This window comes from Cottoperca gobio, chromosome 1 (genome assembly GCF_900634415.1).
Source record: "Cottoperca gobio chromosome 1, fCotGob3.1, whole genome shotgun sequence".
In the NCBI taxonomy this organism is placed as follows: domain Eukaryota; kingdom Metazoa; phylum Chordata; class Actinopteri; order Perciformes; family Bovichtidae; genus Cottoperca; species Cottoperca gobio.
This window is the reverse complement of record NC_041355.1, coordinates 18,390,230-18,411,874: the sequence shown is the minus strand read 5'-3', so window position 1 is coordinate 18,411,874 and position 21,645 is coordinate 18,390,230. Positions and strand designations below refer to the sequence as shown.

The 21,645-nt window shown below is 44.6% G+C and overlaps 1 protein-coding gene across 1 annotated transcript in view; it reads right to left on the bottom strand.

The window, feature by feature from the left end:
• Window positions 1–21,406, bottom strand: part of LOC115007759 (B-cell lymphoma/leukemia 11A-like) — a 35,436-nt gene extending 14,030 nt beyond the window's left edge. Inside the window, exons 1-2 of the mRNA XM_029430726.1 lie at window positions 21,185–21,406; window positions 18,295–18,687 (exon numbers count right to left, since the gene is read on the bottom strand). Coding sequence (XP_029286586.1) covers window positions 18,295–18,687; window positions 21,185–21,239 — 448 coding nt within the window. The 5' untranslated portion in view covers window positions 21,240–21,406. The remainder of the gene's footprint in view (window positions 1–18,294; window positions 18,688–21,184) is intronic.
• Between the last annotated feature and the right edge of the window lie 239 nt (window positions 21,407–21,645).

Below are 21,645 nucleotides of genomic sequence, written 5' to 3'. Positions count from 1 at the left end.
ATTCCACAACATGCAGTGACAAGACACACTTCCACACAGCCAATACACAGGCACGATGCAACAACGCACACATTTACACTCACTAGACCATATCATGTAGCCACACAAAGGGGTCAGAAATCTTGCTAAAGCAATGTGTTGAACTGTACTGTATTTTATTGTCATATACATTAAATTGTACAGCAGCACTTACCAATGCAATGCCTACACTCCTGGAAAGCTTACCAGCTAACCAACCATATATAAATAAGTCAGCGTGGAAGTGTGGAAATTTGGATTAATGGCTGATCAGGGGATGGGTAGAGCTTGTTTCTCCGGCTGCGCTCTGCAGCACCACCTGAGATTTATGGCCCAGATGTTTGTGCCATTGCTTCTCTTACAGACTATAAAACTTCATTTACAGAAGGCAACAGTGGAGTCTCAATGTAAGGCGTCACTGATGTGCAAGATTTTTGCTGCGCTGATGCAAATGTCAACTCAAAATGATTAGAAAATGTAATTAACAAACGGCTTTCATTATGGGGAATTCTTGTGCACACCCGCAGTTTCTCTTTCTCTCCTTCCCTACTTTTTCTTGCTCTCTCTCCTGTCACTTACACAATGACAGCCCTGAGAGGAAAGTAACTCCACTTGCTGCCAACATGAACTCAGGTTCTCAAGATCCACCCTGTCATTTTGAGAGGGGCTGACAACCTGTGACTGACGCTAAGGTCATGGGGGCATCGGCCCCGGCGGACCGCTTGTGTTGCGTTCTGAGAAAATGAACTTTGTTGGCTTGCGCAAGGTCAAACTGTAAAGATCCTATATGCTCATTCCATACATGTCCAGCTGATATGCTGTAGGCCTACAGACGATCCCTGGAAGAGAACACTTTACAGAGATCCCGACAGCTATCTAATGTACCTTTGACACGGCCGTATAGATATATAAAGACATAAAAAGATATGTTTGCTCTTAAAACACATGGCCTTTATTGCTCTCGTCCGGTTTCATCACCTTTGCAGTGCACAGAGAGGTAGCTGATGAAAAGAGGAATTAAGGGCAGTGAAAGAACGAGGATATTATCTGAAGAGGAAGGGGTGTAGTTGAAGGGTGTCAAGAACGGCGTAAAAAGCTGTGGAGAGGAGAAGAAGGGAAAAACAAAAGAGTGGTGGACAGCTTTACACTGCAGCACCCCATTCTAGATTACATTAGTGGCAGCTGCTTCCTTTGTGTGGTTTTATGGCCTGGCCCCAAGAAAAAGCTGCTAAAATTTCATTTAATCTGCTGCAGAAACTCAAGTGTCTGTCTGTACGCCACTCAAACAAGGGGGCCTAAAAGCACCATGCTCTCAGATAACTGAGGCAAAATAACACTAATAATATCTCTGTCCGTGGCCATACAGGCAGACATTTTGTGTAACCAAAGAGGGCTTGCCTGTGCCGCCGGTGCATGGGAAACTGGCCCGCTCTACCAGTCCAGGGGCAGGCCCTTAATGGCGGGTGAGGGAGACAGACAACGTCCCCCTTCTTCCCTCCTTCTCTTCCCTATTTATCTCCACCTCCTGTTCATCCTTCCAAGTCATTAGCTTATGTTAATCGCTAAAACTAGCAAAAGTGACCCCCAATTTCATTTATTATGCCACTATACTAAACAGCAGATGACGACGCAGCTGCAACAACTGATTTATTAAGATAAAACTAATTGTATGAGTAAGCCTATATTTTTGTGCTAATTTGTATTGCAGTTGCCCACACTCTTAGTATTTGACACATACAGTGTGTAATGATATAAAATCCAATCCTTATACAATTTAATTCTAATTTCAAATATATCTATATTAAAAATCAAAATCCATTTTTGCAACACTCTCTCACTCTTTTGCTCATTCGTGTTACTGTATGATGTTCAAATGTGCTTTGTAAGAGCAATGTGTTTACCCCAACTCTGGACGCCAAATGACTTTCGCCAAAAGTCTAAGTCTATAAAGTTACCCAAAGTCTAATAGGATCCAAACCATAATTAAACAAGCCTCAAACAAAATGAGCCAACAAGGAGACATGCCAGCATTATCCTTTTAAGACAAATGCTATATATCAACTGCCTAGTCAATATCCTGCTCCTAAATACCCAGATATCCAAAGTAAACACCAAAAAGGCCCCACAACATTGTGTTGGCAGCGTTAGCTTGACGCAGGGATGGAGTTTTGACAGCGGTGGTAACTGACAGAAAGCAGAGGTACAGGAAGCAGGTAGGGCAGCTTCCTTCCTGGGCTTTGGGTTCACAAAGTGACATGTCCACATATGTGTACATACATTTCATTCAGATAAACTGAGCGGAAGAAGGGAGAGGAGGTGGTGGAAGAAAATGGTCTATTTTGCCACTGCTGTAGCTTAAGGCAAGTTGAAGTGGAAGAGGAGGAGATGCAAGGGGCCCCTTTCTTTGACCTCACAGATAATAAGATGGCAAAGGTAAGAAGAACTAGGGAGGATGGGGGAGGAAGATGGAACAGAGAAGAGCCAGTTGGTCAAAGCACCCAGCAGAGATAGCGAGGGGGGGAGGTGAGGTGTCTGTCCAAACCAGATCCCTGCTCTCTCAGTCTGAATGGGGCAGATCACAGATGAAGAAAGTAAGCTTCTGACTCTTTATCCCACAGGAGCCGGACTCACTTGCATACTGCTCATCCTCTCGGGTTTGGCTTAGGCTTAAGAGACTGACACCAGTGTGTGAGGATAATGACAATGAAGTATGGATACCATATTAATAGGAAAAGCTGTCATCTTCTACTCCAGCAAGAAAGGCAGGTTTTTCTCTTCACTGTCAAATTAACACAATTCTTTTCATTTTGCTACTTGTTGAGCACACGAGTTCTTTGCGAAGAGGGAACGCTTTGAGAGGTTTTGGGAGCTCTGAGTTTTACAACATGTTATTAGTACTACACCTCAGGTTATACTAAAAGCACTACTTACTCCGAGGCTAAGAGGGATTCAATCGCTTTCTTGCGAAGAGTTAGAGGAAAAGATTGATACCACTCTCACTCGTATCTATGCAGTAACGCCAGAGCCAGCAGCCAATTAGCTTAGCTTAACATGAAGGCTGAAATCGAGGGAAACAGTTAGCAGAGTTTCTGCTGGTTGTCAGGCAACCTCATAGTGATGAGTCTCCCCCACTTTGAGTTATTATGCTAAGCTAAGCTAGCTGGCTACAGCGTCATAATAAAAGTGCAGACATTAGAGTGGTATTGATCATCTCCACGAGCTCTCAGAAAGAAAGCAAATAAGTTAGTTTCTTTAATATCCCGTTTCCTCTACTGAGGCTGGTTAGTATAAAGAGTCCGAAGTTCAAAGTCAAATTAAACAGGCCGTAGCGTGCAAATAAATTTAGCTAATTTTAACTTTAATTGCACAGAGATTGAGAACAATTTAATAAACATGCTGGCTCAGGAAAGAAATATACAAATGGACATTTGCCCTTATCTTCTCCATGTACGTGAGTGTTTACAAAAGGCAACTAATAGAAGAAAGAATGAAAATGTCAAAGGAAAAGCAACACAGAAAGCACAAATGAGTACTAATGAAGACATAGCAAGCTGTATAGGAGGGGTGGGGGAGGGGGGTGAAAGAGATGGGTGAGGGCAAATTAACCTTTTTAATTGGAGAGTGGTAGTCCTCTTTGGACCCTGCAGTTGGATCCAGAGTGCTGACAGATGATGAGAGGGAAAAGGCAGGCCTATTACAGGCAATCTGGCCCTGCGATTTGGCAGACCACAGCAGTACCAGAGCCTGGGGAGAACAGGGCATGTCCAGCATGGAAAGCACTCCCTGCCAGACCGCTCGCTGGCAGAGAAGGGCTTGCCTCAATAAAGGTATAAATAGAGAACGATTATCTTGGCACTTTGAACTATGGGGTAAAGGGTTGTCATAGGGGAGTCTGGTTTCTTGTCTGATAACAAAATACTACCTGGTCAAGAAAAAGGAAAAGGGCTCATCTTAATGAAAGAGACAGACTTATGAGGAGGAGGAGGAGGAGGAGGAGGAGGAGGAGGAGGTGTGGTGGTAAATAAATGCACGCTGAAAAAATCCCACACTATTTAGGTTCACATGACTAATGCACACACACATTTTAAAAACCCAATACATCCGTCTGGCGTTCACAGAGTAGCCAGATGCAAGACATCAATGCGGATAACTTCTTGTCTGTCTATGTATCTGGATGCAAGAGCCATGTTTATGTCTGGGGATACAAGGAAAACAAACATCAAGGTCAGAGAGGCTGGAGTCTGTCCAAGCGATAGATAGGCCCCTTCTGCAGTCTGCAGGCCTGTTTTAACATACGGCCCCAGGGGGACACACCAGGATTTAGACAGAACCCTTGGTGGGATTTCATATTGAATATCGGGACCTGTACGCTCTTAGAGCTACTTCCATAGATGAAGACTATTCACCTGACATCTGACAGACACAACAGATGTAATTGTAGACAAAAAGGTATTGTCTGCTCTACTTTAGGGCTGTAACTAACGAATGAATGGCTGCTGTATTGGCCTATAAGGAATATACAGTATGTCCAAGGGGATGTAGTCTTGGATTTTCGGCAAATTTTTGCATGAAAGATTTCTTATCAATTGAAATTATTTTTCTGTCCGTCAACTTATCAATTAGTCGACTAATTGTTGAAGCTTTCAGTCCATGTAATAGGGGGTCATTTGTGCTTCTTTTTTGTTGTTCTTCACATTTTATCTGCAATACAACTTTCTGAAAATCAATCAAGTCCACTTGATGTCATGTTCTCCACAATAAACAACTAATTCATTGTCTCACCCTCCAGCAGACAGTTGATGTAAACATAATCTGGACGCGTGCTCTTTAATGCTGACCCCGTTAGCCTGACCTCCATGGACCACTCTGGGTCATCACCACAAAGACAAAGAATCCTTACCTCTGTTCTTCTCCTACCTACCTTTTCATCTTGTCTCTCTATCAGTCCATCTCTCAATGCACACCTTCTTCTTTCTTTTGTCTATCTTGCATTATGTATTCTAATGCATTTTGAACAAGGCACAGATAACATAGCAGACAACACAGGGTTGCTTTTAGCCACAGCATGCAAAGGATGCTACATCGAGCTGTGTAAGGCCATTAAGTCTCACACTCTTCACATATATGCCGACACACATACACACACACACACACACACACACACATACACGCACACACACACACACACATACACACACACACACACACACACACACTCTCTGTGTCCCACCATCAGCATCCTGTGTCTGCACCTCATGCACACAAAGTCTCGCTTGCAAATTTCTCACTCACTCTCTCTTTGTATCTGTCTCTGTCTATAAAAACACACACACATACACATACACACGCACACACACACACACACACACACACACACAGACACACACACACACACACACACACATACACATACACACCAGACACATGGCCGAAGAGAGCAGACTACCATCTGGGAGTAGTGACCGGCTTTGTCTGGGGGGGGGGTGAAAGCGCCAATACGACCCCCCTTTAACACACACACTCACACACACTCACACACACAATCACACACACACATACACACAACCCTTGCAACGGCCCCCATCGCCCTTCCCATCCAACTGCTCCAAGTGTGAGAGCTCTCCTCATACAATCTGCACATATACATATGCAAATTTGCAGGGGGGCATTATAAAAACAGCCATCATCACACACACACACACAGAAGCGAGATATTTAGTTGGCTTCGGCACCAAAGTGGCCACGCAAGAGTTTTGGAAAAGAAAATCGTGTTTCTCAGAAATAGAGCAAGAGCTGCAGGGCTGGAAGAAAAGAGCACAGAAAAAGGGGAAGATGAAAAGAAGAACCTTCTTTATAAATAACAAATTAATGTGAGCATGTGTGAAATACATGCAAATGGGATTGCATGCATTTACACAGAGACACACACAAACACATGCACACACAGACACGCAAACATGCATTATCCATGTTTTGCCCCGCAGCATGCATGTGATGAATTTATACATAAAAACTCGTTCAATCAAGAGGACACAAGATGCATCACAACTGTTCTTTAAATCAACGTCACATGTGGGTAGGAGGCTCTCTGAGACATTAACCATGATGCACCAGTGTTTCGGTAGGATACCAAAACAAGGTTTTTTTTAGTAAAACCTTGAGGAATATTAACACTTAAGTGGCAATAGATAACTTTTCTTTAACACAGCGGCGCACCCAGTCAACAAATATGACACCACCTGCGTTTAGATTGGTTCGCTATAAGCCTCGCTTTCATAATCCGGCTACGATCTCAACGGGAAAATGAAGGCTCCATTTACGGCACAAAGGAAGTACGTCAAGCATTGCGCAACCAAAACAGGAAGAGGATAGCGCTTTTGATTTCCTTGATAGCTATCAACAGTGACCTAAGAGTATCAATGTAAGTCCTTTGCAGGTCGTATCTCCAGTAAATGGCGGTGTGAAAAGTAACTGCGGTTAAACAAAATGCAGAGTGTCCTGCGTTGTTGGTAGTTGCTAGGTTCCAAAGGAAAACGGAAAGTGATCTGGTTGTTTTTGCGACACTGGTGCCAACAGTAATACAACTTGGGGAAAAAAAGTTTCTACTTGATGTTCAATGCATCAATATTAAACAGATAACTTTGCTTTAAGTTCCCTGATCTAGATCAGGAGATGTCTGATCAAAGAATAAGTGAACAAGCCTAGAAATCCGAGCAAGCATTCGATGCCAACTTTTGATATTTGACACCTTTCTTGACGCTCAGCCCTAGTTTATACATTCATCACACGTTTGCATTCATAAATGTATATCAAACCTCAAAGAATTTTAGGAAATTAATCATACGAAGACATTTGATACAAGATAAATCAACTTCTCTGTGGCTCTTTTGTCTAGTGTCCATTTGTCATAATGAAATACCACAAGGCCCTGAGCGAGGAGAGAAAAGACATAGTGAGGGAGAGAAAGACAGAAAAAGAGTAAGACACCTGTGAGGCTGGCTGGAAAGCCGACACGTAATCCACTCCTTTTCTTACATAAACCTCATCATAGCCTTGCACACAATCCTTCATACAACTTTCACACTTTCTAACAAATCAATCTACTTACCTCAGCAGTTCATGTTTACTTCTGCTTTAGTCGTGATCACATTTTCTCCCTTTTACTTGATATTGTAACCACATGTCCAAAACTGTAAACGTTCAAATCAATCACAGGGACAATTTAATCAAGATGATAGACAAATGATAGCTATAGCCTGAACGGAGTCTCAAATTAAGAATTTCTACAGTCTTGCAGAGATAAACTCTTGGTTTCCTGGTAGTCCTTAGATGTTCATGATGTGACAGAGCTTTCTGATCTGCCATCTTGAGGCAGGGTTTGTGTGTGAGCTGAAAGCATTTGAAGTGGAATGGCGAACAGCCTGCTCTCAAAACACAAGGGACACATCCGAGTCGTAATTAGGAGAGGATCCGCGTCCATATTTTATAGCGTATACAGACACAAACACATTCACAGACACGATTTCCTGCCACATGTGTACATATATGATACATGGATCCACAGGCATATTCACGCATGTAACGCTGACACAAATAGAAGGTTTTCTCGCCCACACGACACAACGGCCTATTATGTACATCTTCCCTATCAAATTCCCCCCCACCCTCAGTTTTCACCACTCTCCTGTTTGCTATAATGTTTTCAGTACACAATAGCAGCAGCGGCGTTAAGCTCATGTTGCCCCATCAAGAGGAGAGCACCAACAACAACCAAACACTTTCCCCTCCTCTTCCCACCCTGTTTACGAGCAGATCCTTTCGTCTCTCACTTTGTTCCCACGCTCCCTCGCTTCTTTTTTCTCTCCTCTGCATTGTCCTGTGCCCTCAGGTTAGAGGTTCTCTCTGTTTCCTACTCTAAAGCATGGAAAACAGGAGGAGGACGAGAGGAGGAGAGCTGGAGAGAGAGAGAGAGAGAGAGAGAGAGAGGAGGGCCGGGCGACAAGGCCTGTCCGTCTGCCTCCTCCGGCCTGGCTGGCTAACCGGTCTGAACTGGTTCTGACATAGGTGAACCAGAGACGTGTCCTCTTTCGCCTCCGGACAAAAAAGAACCATGGTGGCATTCCATCCACAGTCAGCAGGTACCAGGGAAGTGTGCATGTGTTTGTGTGTGTGTCTGTCTCCCAAGACCTTTGAGGCCTGGACCATTGCCAAGTTCATCTGTTAATGGACAGCTACTAGGAGAGCTGCCCCATCCCCCCTCTCTCCCTCCTCTCTGTCTCTCCAGCCTGCTCACGACCCCCCCTTAACCTCCCCAACCCCCAGCCAGGCCTGCCCAGATACAGGCCCTCACTCTCCCTCCTCCTTCACTCCCTTTCTCCCTGAAAGCTATATCATTCCCTTTCTCCCTCTCCTCCTCCTCCTCCTCCTCCTCACTGCCCCCCCCCCCCCCCCCCCGACACTGGGCTTCTCCTATTCAAGATAAACAGAGTGCTTCAAGTTCAGGGGACACCCTGGGACCCTTTAACAAAGCCATCTATCATGCTGTCTGCCTGAGACTCCTTTGGCCATAGCGGGCTCTGCTGCTGCTACGTCTCTCTCTATCTGTATGTGTGAGTGTGAACATACACAGGCTGGACATAGACCAGCCAGCAAGCCTGCTAACTCTGACTAGCTACTTGCTCTGGTTGATCCCGAGCTGGACAATTTTACCCTTTGTGTTTGTGGCCCCCCCCCCCTCACTCCTCTCCCCTGCCAATGCACCCCTCCTCTCTCCTGTTAAAACGAGAAAAACTCATGACATGAAGGCACGCCACGGAGCACGGAACAGCGTGCACGCGTGGGCCACTTTTATTCCACACCTCGGAGACGGACTCCGCTGACCCCTCTCCGATGCCCCTGAAGTCAAACTGCGGGACGATTAAGCAAACTGTCAACAGCTTAATAGTCTGGGAATAAGAGACTGACGGACAGTAGGCCTAGGAGCTGTTTGTAAACACTTTGGAGGTTATGAATATGAGAGAGAGAAAGAGAATAGGAAGAGAGAAAGCCACCTTTCATACATGGATCCTGCAACATTTATAGGTTCAATTTTATCTAGGTAGCCTTTTCCGGCACTCAAGCACAGGTCTGCTGTATGGAAATATTCTGTGGCAGGTCTTTTCCCAAGTGATGGTATTCCATGCATTATTTTCTGCTCATTACGAGAGGCAGCAACGAGGAAAATAAGGACACCACTAGAGGAGAAGCATGGTGAATTGTCACACAGGCCAAATGATAGAGTTTAGAACTTATAGTCAGTTGGCAATTTGTTTTGCACATTCAGCTAAAAGTAATGAATTCTAACAAAATAGCCGAGCTATAAATCCGATACCTTCATGAAGATTGCAACGTTTTTGAGAAGTGTTGATTCTTTGTGGACATTTTGGAGGCTGTAGTTTTACTAATCTATCTATATATATATATATATATATATATATATAAGGGTAGAGTAGATGTAGAGTGTATTTTGCAATGAAATGACAATGATTAAAACGATTAATCGATATGAAGAAAGTTGGAGATAATATTTTGGTCGATGGACTAAATTATGTGTCAACTCCAGTGCAGAGGAGATAACATGTTGTTCAGGGCAATGTCATGGTTCCTGTGGTGGAGAAGAATGTTGTCAAATTATTCATTTTAGATGTCTTAAATCCTTAATACAATTGTATTGAATGTTTTTGTTTGTTTGTTTTCTACTCGACCAACGCTGGAACAGTTCCAGAAATCATGCTATGTCCTGGGCAGACAAACTGCTGCACGACTCCAGCTCTTTCTCCCACCCAGCGCTGACTATGTCTATTTCAGGAATATTTACAAGTTAAGGTACATGTAGTTAAGGGGCCAGAGAGTTTCCTGGCTAACAAATGTGACACCACAAGCTCACTCCAGGCATGGAAGGGAGCCTCACATCATGGTCACACAAACACTTGCACGCATTTTCTGTCCCTCTTTCACTCCCTTTTTTTGCTGCTTGTCCTCATGTCTCTCTCCGACACACAGCAGCCCCAAAAGCCCAGCAGCTGCTGTCCTCTCCAGCCTGCTAGAGAGGGGGGAAACGGCCTGCTGGTTTTAGAGCGCTAAATTATCCATTAGATGTTATCAAGTTGTAGAAGGGCGATGCCATTCTGCTAGGAGCCATCAATCTTTCATAAGTCCCAGGCACGGCGTGCATTGGGATGCACTACCAGAACCTCCCCGCCGCTCCCAGCACACCACCCCCCCCCCACAAATCCAACTTGCGGAACTGCACGCAAACTTGTACACAGAGTCAGGCGCACACAGTCAACAAACACACATGCTGACACAAATGCATCCAGGTACAAGCTCTTGCACTCAAGCTCAGCAGAAACAAGCCGCACAGAGCTTGTTTAGGGAACATCCAGTTCAACATTTCTCCCATTGTGTCTTTCATCCCCCTCGAGCTCAGCCCGCTTTCCTCCCTAAACAAAACTAACATTTTCAGCCAAGCATCCGAAATTACGCTGCCTTTACCGTGTTTCACTACCCTCTCACACTACCTTCCCATGCATGCTCTTCCCTTTTTTCTCTCCTTCTCATCTCTCCCTCCCTCTGCTTCTTGCCGTGGCCTGGCAGGCAGGCAGGCAGGGCAGACATGTTCAGAATGCACTCCGGTAATGGGCTAATCAAAAATGCAAAACAATTGGCAATTACCGCGCAGGGCCCTAATGGTCATTAGAATTTACAACAAGGTAATGAACTGAGAGTCAGCTCAGTCCATGCATATTCATAAAGCAATCAGGCCTTTGAAGATTAAAGAAGCGCTTCAAATTTAAATGAGGGCGCCAGCATGTTATCAGTGAGATTCAGCCTGCGAAAGTAAAGGGTGCCTGGGACAGGAGTGCGCATTTATGAATGTGTGTGCATGTGTGTGTCTGTGTGCGATGAGGGTTGGGGGTCAGTTTGGTGTGGGGGGATGGATGGAGTGGAGGTGTGAGTATGTGTGTGTGTGTGTGTGTGTGTGTGTGTGTGTGTGTGTGTGTGTGTGTGTGCATCTGTGCATAAGTGATGTGTCGATCTCATTGGTGTGCCAACTCGTGCCTGCATGCCTTTGTGCAAAGCAAACCACTGCACACCAACACTCGCCATATAGTCTAAAGTGATTCTAATAACCAAATTAACACTCTCTTAAAAAATGAATGAGGCCTCCTATCTTCTGATCATCGTTTAAAAGACTTGGGATTTGAATCTAAGATCAAATGTAACTTGAGCTATTAGGAGGCAATGAGCTTTTTGAACACAAACCCCTCAAGGAATACGGCAACCTATTAGTATACATTCACGAAAAAGTAGACATGGTTTGCATGCACATGGACACGCTAAAGCACTCGGGAAACTTTCACACACACACAAAGAGAGGGCTGTGAGTTTTCACAAGTGTAACGTCAGACAGAGGGGCCCTCTCTGTCCTGTATCTCTCTGGTGGAGATAAGGCCGACTAGACACAGCTGTAGACGACCACCCAGCCACATACAAAAGGTACAAATAGACTCACACCCATAAAGACACACACTTTGTGACAGGCCGAGCCCAGCGCTGGGACCTGCACTGGGACAGATAGTAGTAGAAGAAACATTATAGAGACAGATAGTGACCGGGATCATTGGGTTCAGACTAACGCGATGCCCTTTTCACTGTGGCTCTGCCATGGCCTTAGCATTATCACCATGGGTGTGAGAAAGACAAAGCAATGGTCCTTCAGCACAAAAGTTTTAAACACGACAGCCACAACAGGAACAGGTTAAGCTGACATACTGGGTACAGGAGGTGATAATACGATACAGCAGAAGTCAGACCATGTCATTGTTTTGCGGAGTCAAGTCCCTAGTCCTAAACTTTGAGTTTTGAGTCCTTAAGAAGTGCTAATGTGCTCTAAATCAATTTTGTTTTGTTTGATGATCGCTATTTTTGTACGGCAACAAAATGATCTTTTGTATTTTTTCCGTAACTTTAGTTCTTAATGGTTCCCTCCTGCAACTTGATTGGATACCGTAAGTGTCAAAATTAATTGATTTGTGGCACACTTTTTAAATAACATACTTTTCAATCTTTGGGCTTTGGGGAAGATAACACATTTGAAATGTTCTTAGGCTAAAGTCCAAGTGAAGTCACAAGTCATTGGTATTAAAATCAGAGTCGAGTAGATTGGTTTTGTCAACTCGAATCGAAAGTCTTCAAATTTGTGACACAAAATAAGAAAATCTGGGTCAGTGACCTAAATGAGGCCTTGAGTAAAAGAGGGGGGATTCTTTAGGAAAGAAATGAAAATGAAAAATCTGTTCCCATTCTAACCCCAAACTAACCTGCCTACTTCCTAAATTTCCACTTCTGTCCTTTTTGTTCTCTTCCGCCACTTCCTGAGCTACAGCTGTTATCAAAGACACTTTTTCTTCTCTGTTTCTGTTCTGTCTAAAAATAAAGTCATTAACCTGCAGGTGGTGAAGCCGGCGGCTGGCGTGACAGGCCCTGACGCTGTCAGGTGACCCCTGACCCTGCGATGTGACTGCCTGCCACGCTATTGACAGGACAGCGGCAGGACACGCTTATTTCTGAAGATGCTTTTTTTTATCCCGCATGACGCGGCCATGGATAAACAAGGTTGTTTCTGTCGTATGGCTTCGTCTGACAGTAGGTAAAGGGGATAGAGAGAGGCAGAGTGTGTGTGTGTGTGTGTGTGTGTGTGTGTGTGTGTGTGTGTGTGTGTGTGTGTGTGTGTGTGTGTGTGTGTGTGTGTGTGTGTGTCTTCTGGCCTGCATTGCAGCCAAATCTGCGAGAGTGAGAATGAGTGGATGTTGGAAGCCTTTAAGAGATGCAGACACGCTAATGTAGCCAAAACTACAGTTTCCAGTCCCTCGAGACAAACTACTGGAGCGATGCGTGGAGAGAGAGGGAGGGAGAGAGGGAGGGAGAGAAAGAGATAGAGAGACAGACAGAAAACGAAAGGAGAGAGAGGGAAAAAGACACAGAGAGGGAAAACGGAGGGGAGGGGGCTGAAATAAGTATCATATGTTTCTGACAGATCTCATCAACTCACGACACGTCATGGGGCCTCTGCCACAACACATTTATTACAGACAAAACACAGGTTCACGGGAGGGGGTTTACACTGCATTGGGGGCATTGTTGTGTCCATAAAACAGGTGTGTCTGTGTACATTTGTGGCTGGGTGCATGCATTTGTGTAAGCCTCTTTTTGTCTGCATGTTTGTGTCTGTGTGTCTGTGTGTGTGTGTGTGTGTGTATCGCATACTTGAACTAGCCTCCACCTGAATGGCCTGAGGCTGTCGTACCGGGGTTGTTAGAAGACAAACAGAGACACAGGAAGCCCAAGCCAGGAGCCCTGAGGACAGCACACACACATACCTACCCTTAAGTACACACACTCACTCCCACTGTCAGTCACACACATAGCAGCCACCTCACCATAAGTCCTACTTCCTAAACCCACAAAACATTGCTTTAACACACCTCCTTTACCTCTGTCTCACACACACACACACACACACACAGACACACACACACACATTTAGGCCTAGCCCGTCCCTCAGGCCCAGCGCTCTGTGCCAAGTCTGGCCTGGCATGGTCCACAGAGGGGTGTCCTCAGGCGAGGCTTGCCAAGTCAAAGACCCTTTCATGTTCAGCCTGCACGCCCAGAGTAGTAAAGCTTTAACAAACAGCCCGACACACACTCTTTTTCACACACACACACACACAGAAAGCTATAAACAGTTTAAGTGGTCAAAACCACACTGAAACACGTGCACATATATGCACATACATTACTTTAACACCGCGTCCGCACTCGACATGTAAACATCCACTAGACTTCACTTGAATGCAGCCAGAGCCAGTAACACTCAATCCAACAACAAAGCTCCGCCGACAAACATTTGTGGGTGTTTAAAGTTTGGCTTCGGAATACAAAAAAGGTCCTCTATGAAAAATTCATCCTAAAAACCATTCCTGTTCACCTTCATTAAAACTTAGTGGAGCCCACATCCAAAAATAGTCCCTGGTTTTTATCAGAGCCCAGAGCAACTGTAGGATCAAATTAGAGTCAGTTTTTCACAGACAATGGAGTGCTTATGTTGATAATATTAGCCGGTGTCCAATAATTACAATAGCATGCATCTGCGCCTTTTCAGTATCAATTAAAGTGATAACCGAAACAAAGGCACACACACTGCATGTGGACTCGCATCGCACGCAGATACACACTGGAAAAAGATATCACTACCAAGAAGCCTCTCGCCCCCCGCCACTCACACACACATACTCCACATGCACTGCCCAGCCCCCCCAGTTCTGCCTGACAGATACTCAGTGTGTATATGTGTGCGCTTATGAGGGAGTGTGTGTGTGTGGGGGGGGTTGGAGAAAGGTGGCACAGTGCCAACACAGAGCCTGCTAAATACCTTTGTCTCCACAACACACAGGGACAAACAGGTCAGGCAAGCTGCTGCATGAAGACACAGTACAGCTAGAGAGAGGTGTTACGAGAAATACCGCTCGGCTGTTTGAATGTTTTCCTCCTCATAGAGGCAAAAAGGGGGAAAAGGTGGCTGCCATAATTAACTCAGTATTGATTCAGAGTCCAGGTTACAATAGAGGCAACGCACTAGAAAAGAGGCAGAAGTGTGAGATAGTGGTCGATTGGAGCGGCTACAATGGCCTCATTAACACACATGGCTACACTGGTGCTAATGCTGGGATGTATAAATACAAGCCAGAGTAATGTAGCAATACGAGCACAAGAATGTGGAACCACAGTCGTAAAATTAAGTGAAGAGAAACTATTTTGTAAAAATACTAATTATGGTAAATAGGACATGATAAAGCTTATATAGTGCGTCTTAAATCATAACAATGAAAAGCCTCTTGCTCCAATTACTCAACGTTGGAAGACCAAAACAATCATTTATTGCACTGATAACAATTCTGTCCGTGGAATAATGAGTGTAAATAAAAACTATGAATCCACTTCACCAGCACGCCAGCTTAATAGTGATTATATCCCATAAATCCACTTTTACACTACACTGCGGTCACATAGTTTGTGTGAGAAACCGTCATCTGCTCTTTTTCTGGGCCATCCATAATCTGGAGACAAGCGACGGTGTCCCTATGCATATCTTAAATTGTTTATCATGCAAATGATGGCACGCAGGCTGCTCTGCCCTCTCCTAACGGCCCACAGCTCCAGACTGCAGACCCCAGCCCCAGCTGCAGCCATGAGACTCCCAGACGGCCTCAGCTGTCCCAAAGACGGAGACCGAGAGGCACAGCCTCATCTCCAGCTCTGGGGGTATTACAGACAACGGCCCCCCCCCCCCCACCGCCCCTCCCCCTCCACCTCCACCTCCAAGTTCAACCATCCTGGCTGTCAGATCCTTTAGCCCAGCAGCGTATTCCCTAAACTAGAGCTGCAACGATTAGTCGATTAATCAATAATGCGATCAACAGAAAATTAATCGCCATGTTTTTTTGATGATCGATCAAACATTAAAGTCATTTTTCAAGCAAAAATGGCAGAAAATTCCGTTTTCAGCCTCTCAAAAATTGAGATTTCCTGCTTTTCTCTGTTATATATTATAATAAACTGATTATCTTTCGGTTTTGGACTGACATTAAAAGATATCACTTTGGACTTTGAGAAACTGGACATTTAACCCTGTTTTATGACATTTTATAGACCAAACGATCAATCGATAATGAAAATAATCATCGGTTGCAGCCCTATCCTAAACCTAGCCCGAGCCCTTGCCTGTATACACTGCTGTCCATACAGAAATCCATATCCGCCAAATGACATTTCATGAGGAGGGTGGGGGAGTGGAAGGGTCACATTCATTTGAGTGTATATGCAGTGCAGCGGGATACAATCAATCTTTAATGGTGGAACATATAATACACTCCCCTGGAATAAACTGGACATGCAGTCAGTGTGGCAGCGAGACAGTGTGTAGCAGGGACAGTACGTGTTGAGATGCCTCATCTCAGTGTCAGCGTCTAACTGAGCAGGGTGAGACAACATGGCAGCTAGCATATGGGGCATGGGGTGGTGCGCTGGCACTGCCAGTCTGTATCCATCAATCTTGGACACAAAAAACAGAGGTGTGGGGGGGGGGGGGGTTCTGCACATGCGACTGATGTGAAGTATATCCTGCAGTGTGGCTGCATCTTCTCTTTTACCCCAAATCTGTTGCAGGTTTATCCTTTTTCCTTGTCTGTAACATTGACATCACACGAGGGGTGTGAATCTTTCGGTGTCTCACGATTCAATTTCGATTCTCGATTCAAAACAATTCCTGCTTCAAAATCAATTCTCGATTCAGTGCGTAGGCTTGTTCATTTCAGGATGTACGTAAGAAAATGATGTAAAGCAGAGTATATAAGATGTGTGTAAGTGTATAAGATTATGGAGTTTTTATATTTGAAAAAGTTACATCAAGTGTTTGCAATAGTGTAAACACACAAAGGCAGACCTACAACAAAAGGTAACATGTATTCATGCTTAACTCGCATAAATAAACACTTTCTCCTGAAAGGTTTTCATTACATCTCAACTGTCAGTAACTTCAAGGAGAACAAGTTCAAGTTAAGAAACTTTCCTATTTCTGTAAAACTGGTATTGTGTGCACAATAACAAGAACACAACTTTGTCTTGGTGTGTAGGATTAATGTGGTAATATCGAGATTATTTTGTACAAAAAGTAAAGTTTTTAAGAAATACATTTTTGGAAGTTGTGAATCAAATCAGAATCTGAGAAGATAAGAATCAGGGTTCTTACGTGAATACATCACCCCCCCTCCCCTATAGTAACCTCGCACACTCCTGTTTTCTACCTCTTTTAAACAAGGAAATGTCACGACAGGGCAAAGCCTTACTCTATGTATTACCAAATGAATCCATTCATTACGCCATCAAGCAAAGCTTAAAGAGTTACACAATGCCAAGAGACTTAAGGACTATAAATAAAGCTGTGCTCACAATGGTAGTGACCTTATGATATCATGTGAACTCCACTGCATGATCTAAATGAGCAAAGAAAAGCATGTTCAAACAGCTGATAGGGCCAAGAGGCATGTTGGACGTGTCCGTGCGCATGTTCGTGTCCGTGCGCGCTCGCGTGTGTGTGTGTGTGTGGGTGTGTGTGTGTGTGTGTGTGTGTGTGTGTGTGTGTGTGTGTGTGTGTGCTCATACACTGGGCAGGCAGATGTTTAACAAACTGCACACTAATGAACAGTGGTCATTCTGTGTGACAGTGGGCTGACTAGCTAACAACAGATAACAGTGGTGCCTTTACAAAGCTGCAGCGCTGCCTGATACAGTACAGTAGTGGACATTATTGAGTGCTACTCTCCCGGCATTTAGCCTGAATTGGCTTCAAATTAAATCTGCCCAGACAATCATCCCAATCCGGCACACGATATCGCCTCTGTTAAAATCAAACCCCGCTCTGTAACGCCAGTCATGAGGGATCCACGCTTGTTTGCACAGCCACTCATGTTTTCACTACAGCCTCATTTAGACCCGGTGGACAAACAACAAACCGACCAGCCGCCTTATGAAGTCCTTAATTACTCAAATCAAGAAAAACACTGACAATTAGTGGCTGTAGGGTTCCTCAAATAAACGCTTCTTCCTTGACACTTCGGCATAATTACATTCTTCCCTATCTCTTTTTAATTTTAGCATCAGGGTGAGCCTTCACAGGCGCATATTTGAGGCAACGGGAGATATGGCGGTGTAATAAGCCAGGGAGGGATAGAGATACATCTCTCACCGCCACATAAGAGAGACTTTGGAGGCCCAAGGATCTGAGCACATCTGTGAAGCAGCAACAAAACATCTCTCTCTCTCTCTCTCTCTCTCTCTTCTCTCTCTCTCTCTCTCTCTCTCTCTCTCTCTCTCTCTCTCTCTCTCTCTCTCTCGCTCATAATCTGTTTCTTTTTTCTATGTGTCTCTTTTTCACTGTCTGAAAAATGTTTCCATTTCTCACAATCATTTTGAGCTTCATGAGCAGCTGAGGGAGCGGCAGATATTTCACACTTTGGTTAAGCAGATTGGATACATCCTTTCTACCAGAAGCAAAAAAAAGAATTTGTTCCCTTTTGAAATAAACTCTCTATGAACTCCACACCTTTACACATTTGTTTTCCCTGCTCATTTGTTTACTCTTACGTGGCAGCCATTTTAAGCTCCCACTGTGTTTACCTGTGATATTCTCCTGCTTTGGGATTATTCCTTGCAAGGGTGCAGATAAACAATCCTCATCCCGCGGCGACGCCTGAGCGGCCACCTCCACAGAGTGTCGCGCCCTACGAGGGTGCTGATGGTGGGTCCGCAAGTGCGATGAGGACGTGGAGAGGGGCGAGGCGAGCGGGGAGGACGGAGGCCTGTCCAGAGGTTTGTCCATACAGAGGCTCCCGTGGCACTGCCTCCGTTTGTGTTCGATGAACAGCAGGATGTCAGCCAGGGGGAAGCGGGAGTGGCACTGGCCGCAGGTCAGCAGGTCCTGGTCCCCTTTTAGGGGCTCACCCTGAGCCAAACCCAGCCTAGGGGAGTACTGAGAGTCTTCTTCTGGTAAAACACCTGACAGCGGTTCAGCTGGACGGGAGAACAAGATTGTGAGATACAGTTCAGAGAGAGCTGGTAAACAAATGTGTCAGGAGAGGCAAAGGAAAAACACATGAGTGAGACTTGCATTGCTACAATAATTAAGCACATCTACAGGAATAAGGTCAGGTTGTAAAATATATATTTTTAGAAAAGAAAGAAAGAAAGGAGCACACACACTACTTCGATAAGGACTGACATGTTCAGCTCGCAGGCAGCAGCCAAGCGATTAAGTTGCTTGACCCTCTTTATTGTGCTGCCAATCTCGCTTTTTTAATGAACCTAACACCTCTGAGAATCAAAAAATAGATTCTAATTTGAGTTCAAGATGATTGGACCCCATTTCGTTAAAAGTGCTGGGATCTCGTGAACCAAGGTTAGACATTGAGGGGTTGGATGTGGAGTAGGTCCCTGAAGTACCGGCAGAGAGAGAGAAGAGAGCATTTTAAAAGAAGTAATCTAGCCACGCGGTAAACGACATTGGGCCCCCCGACTGGGATGTTGAGATAAGATGTGATGAATTCTTGCCGCCTGGTTCAACCTTTAATTCCGTGTCGGGTCAGACGAGAAGGTGATGAGGGACTATGCAGGATAGGCCCTGTTACCTGCATGTTCGACTGCATTAAAGATGAGAGAATTCGTCCCTATTTTACTGGAGCTTATCTTAACCAGCTTATGCCACGGACATAGTGGTGTGTGAGGCTGGGTTAGGTGGAAAGATTTTCTTCAAACCAAATCATCTCATTTTGATGCAACGCAAGAGTGATGTGAATAACTTTGAAAACTAAAAATATAATCCTTTTTTCAGACATCTGACTGCGGCAGAATTTAAAGTAGTTTAGGTTTCCCACTGGGCGACAAGAGTGGGTCTGTTTCATAGGACAATCATTAAGCCTCTTCGTTTGCCATTTCAGATCTCTGTGACTCCCTGCTTTAACCGTGGATCGATAATTTAATTTCATGGGATTTCTTGTTCATGTTCATATGGAGTAAAAAAGTAAAAAACTGTATCAAGAATGTAGGTATTTCTTTGTGCCTTTATAAATATGTAATAAAGTATTCCTTTGCTATGTGACAGCTCACCATTGGCCCCAAAACAATATTATGCAAATGAAGTCTTGAGTATTTTGTTGTTCAAATAATATGAATAAACAAAAACATAGTTCTTAGGGCAATTTAAATGAACTCAAAAGATCTGGGTCAGAGCTGAATTTAGGAATTATATAGGTTTACTGAAACCTCTGCATCCTCTTTGGATATTTAGAACATTTCACTTTCCACCTTTAGAGCCCACACACAGGAACATCAAATAAGAAATTCACTCATTTCTGCTAAAACCATCCTCTGCATGCGCCTGGTCAAGCAGCAGCAGGGATAAAGTGGATCAAGTTCAAGCTCATATAAGTGGCCTATTCACGGGACTACAATCATATTGCGCCCCCCACTGGCGAACCTTTTGACAATTACCCCCTCAAATGAAGGCATGCATGTTGCGAGAGCATAATTGGTTTCCAGCGAAATGGGAAAGCAACATGCAGAGACACATTTACGACACAAATAATTAGGAAGAAAATGAACACACGGGCTCCTGATCTCCACTTAGAACTTTAAATATATGTGGAGACGTCTCCGCGATTCACTGTGAGAGGGAATGAATAAAGCAGTTCCTGCTTGTTATCAGACGGATTGTGGGGAAATAATTCACCAGCAAATATAAAACGCGAAAATCCTATCATGCAATCTCAATCGATTGCATTGCAATGTTATCACACACGCGCGTAAAAACCACTTCCCTGGTTTCCTCTCCCTATAGTTGCACAACAATATCGCGCACGGAGATTCGCCTGCATTTAATACAACACCTATTTGTAAATGACAATATACTGCTCATTAAAAACATGATTTTGAAGCAGCAGCTGTGCAGAATTTGTGACACAGCAACTATATTCCGTCTATAACGCACACGAGGTCTCCGCTGCGCTGTGGTCAAGTGGGCATGTAAACACCACTTCCCTGTGTCCAAACCAGCTCAAACCTCTGTAAATATATCCTAACAGCAGAAACAAGCAAGCGCGTTGATGTGGTGGAATCGCTTCATGTGCTTCACCTGAAAACTTGCGAGCGGAATGGCAGCAGTAGTAGGATCGGGCTGCATTCATATAGGCAAAGGTCTCTGGTCATAAAGCTCATGCATGCCCTTTAATGGCGAAAGAAACCTTGAAGGCTGCGTTATACAACACGATGAAGTTGAAGCTCGCTGTCACGTTGTTTGAAAACTTCCACCAGATGATCCAATAATCAATTTATGATAACCCGTATAGTCTTGGATATGTTTGCGTTTTTTGCTCATTTCACTCAGGACAGCGGTGTGTGTGTGTCCGTACGTGGCCACCTATTCAAATTCCCCCGAGGAAGTTGCCCTGTGTAAGAAAAAACAAGAGGTGGCTCGTTGAGAGCGACAAATTAAGTCAAATGAATGTCCACTTACGCGAAAACTCCCGTTTGCTCAAGTGCTGGGGTTTGCCTTGCTTGCGGCGAGACATGTTGCTTTAGTGGCGGCTTTTAAGCTGAGTTCACATTGGGAAATCCGTTCCTACAAGGTAGACTCCAAATAAAATATCTTCATTGATGCGTCTGACATCCAAATAGGAAAAAAGAAAAGAAAAGAAAAGATTAACTGCAGATCACACAGAGGGTGAGGCGTCGCGCGCTACGGGCTCCTGTGCGGACCTCTTCATGACTTTTTCGCAAAGAGAGAGTGATGGGGGTACGGCGATACCCCCCTGAGCTGCAAGTTCAAGTGCGGACGTGACGTTCCTGCGAACTTGAACGTAAGGAGATGGACGGACTGAGACATAGAAAACATGGGCAGGGCGAAGCCGGCCAGTGGGAGGGGGACAAGCCGTAATAAAAACCAATGGACACTCATTATGGACTACCTATGGAAGG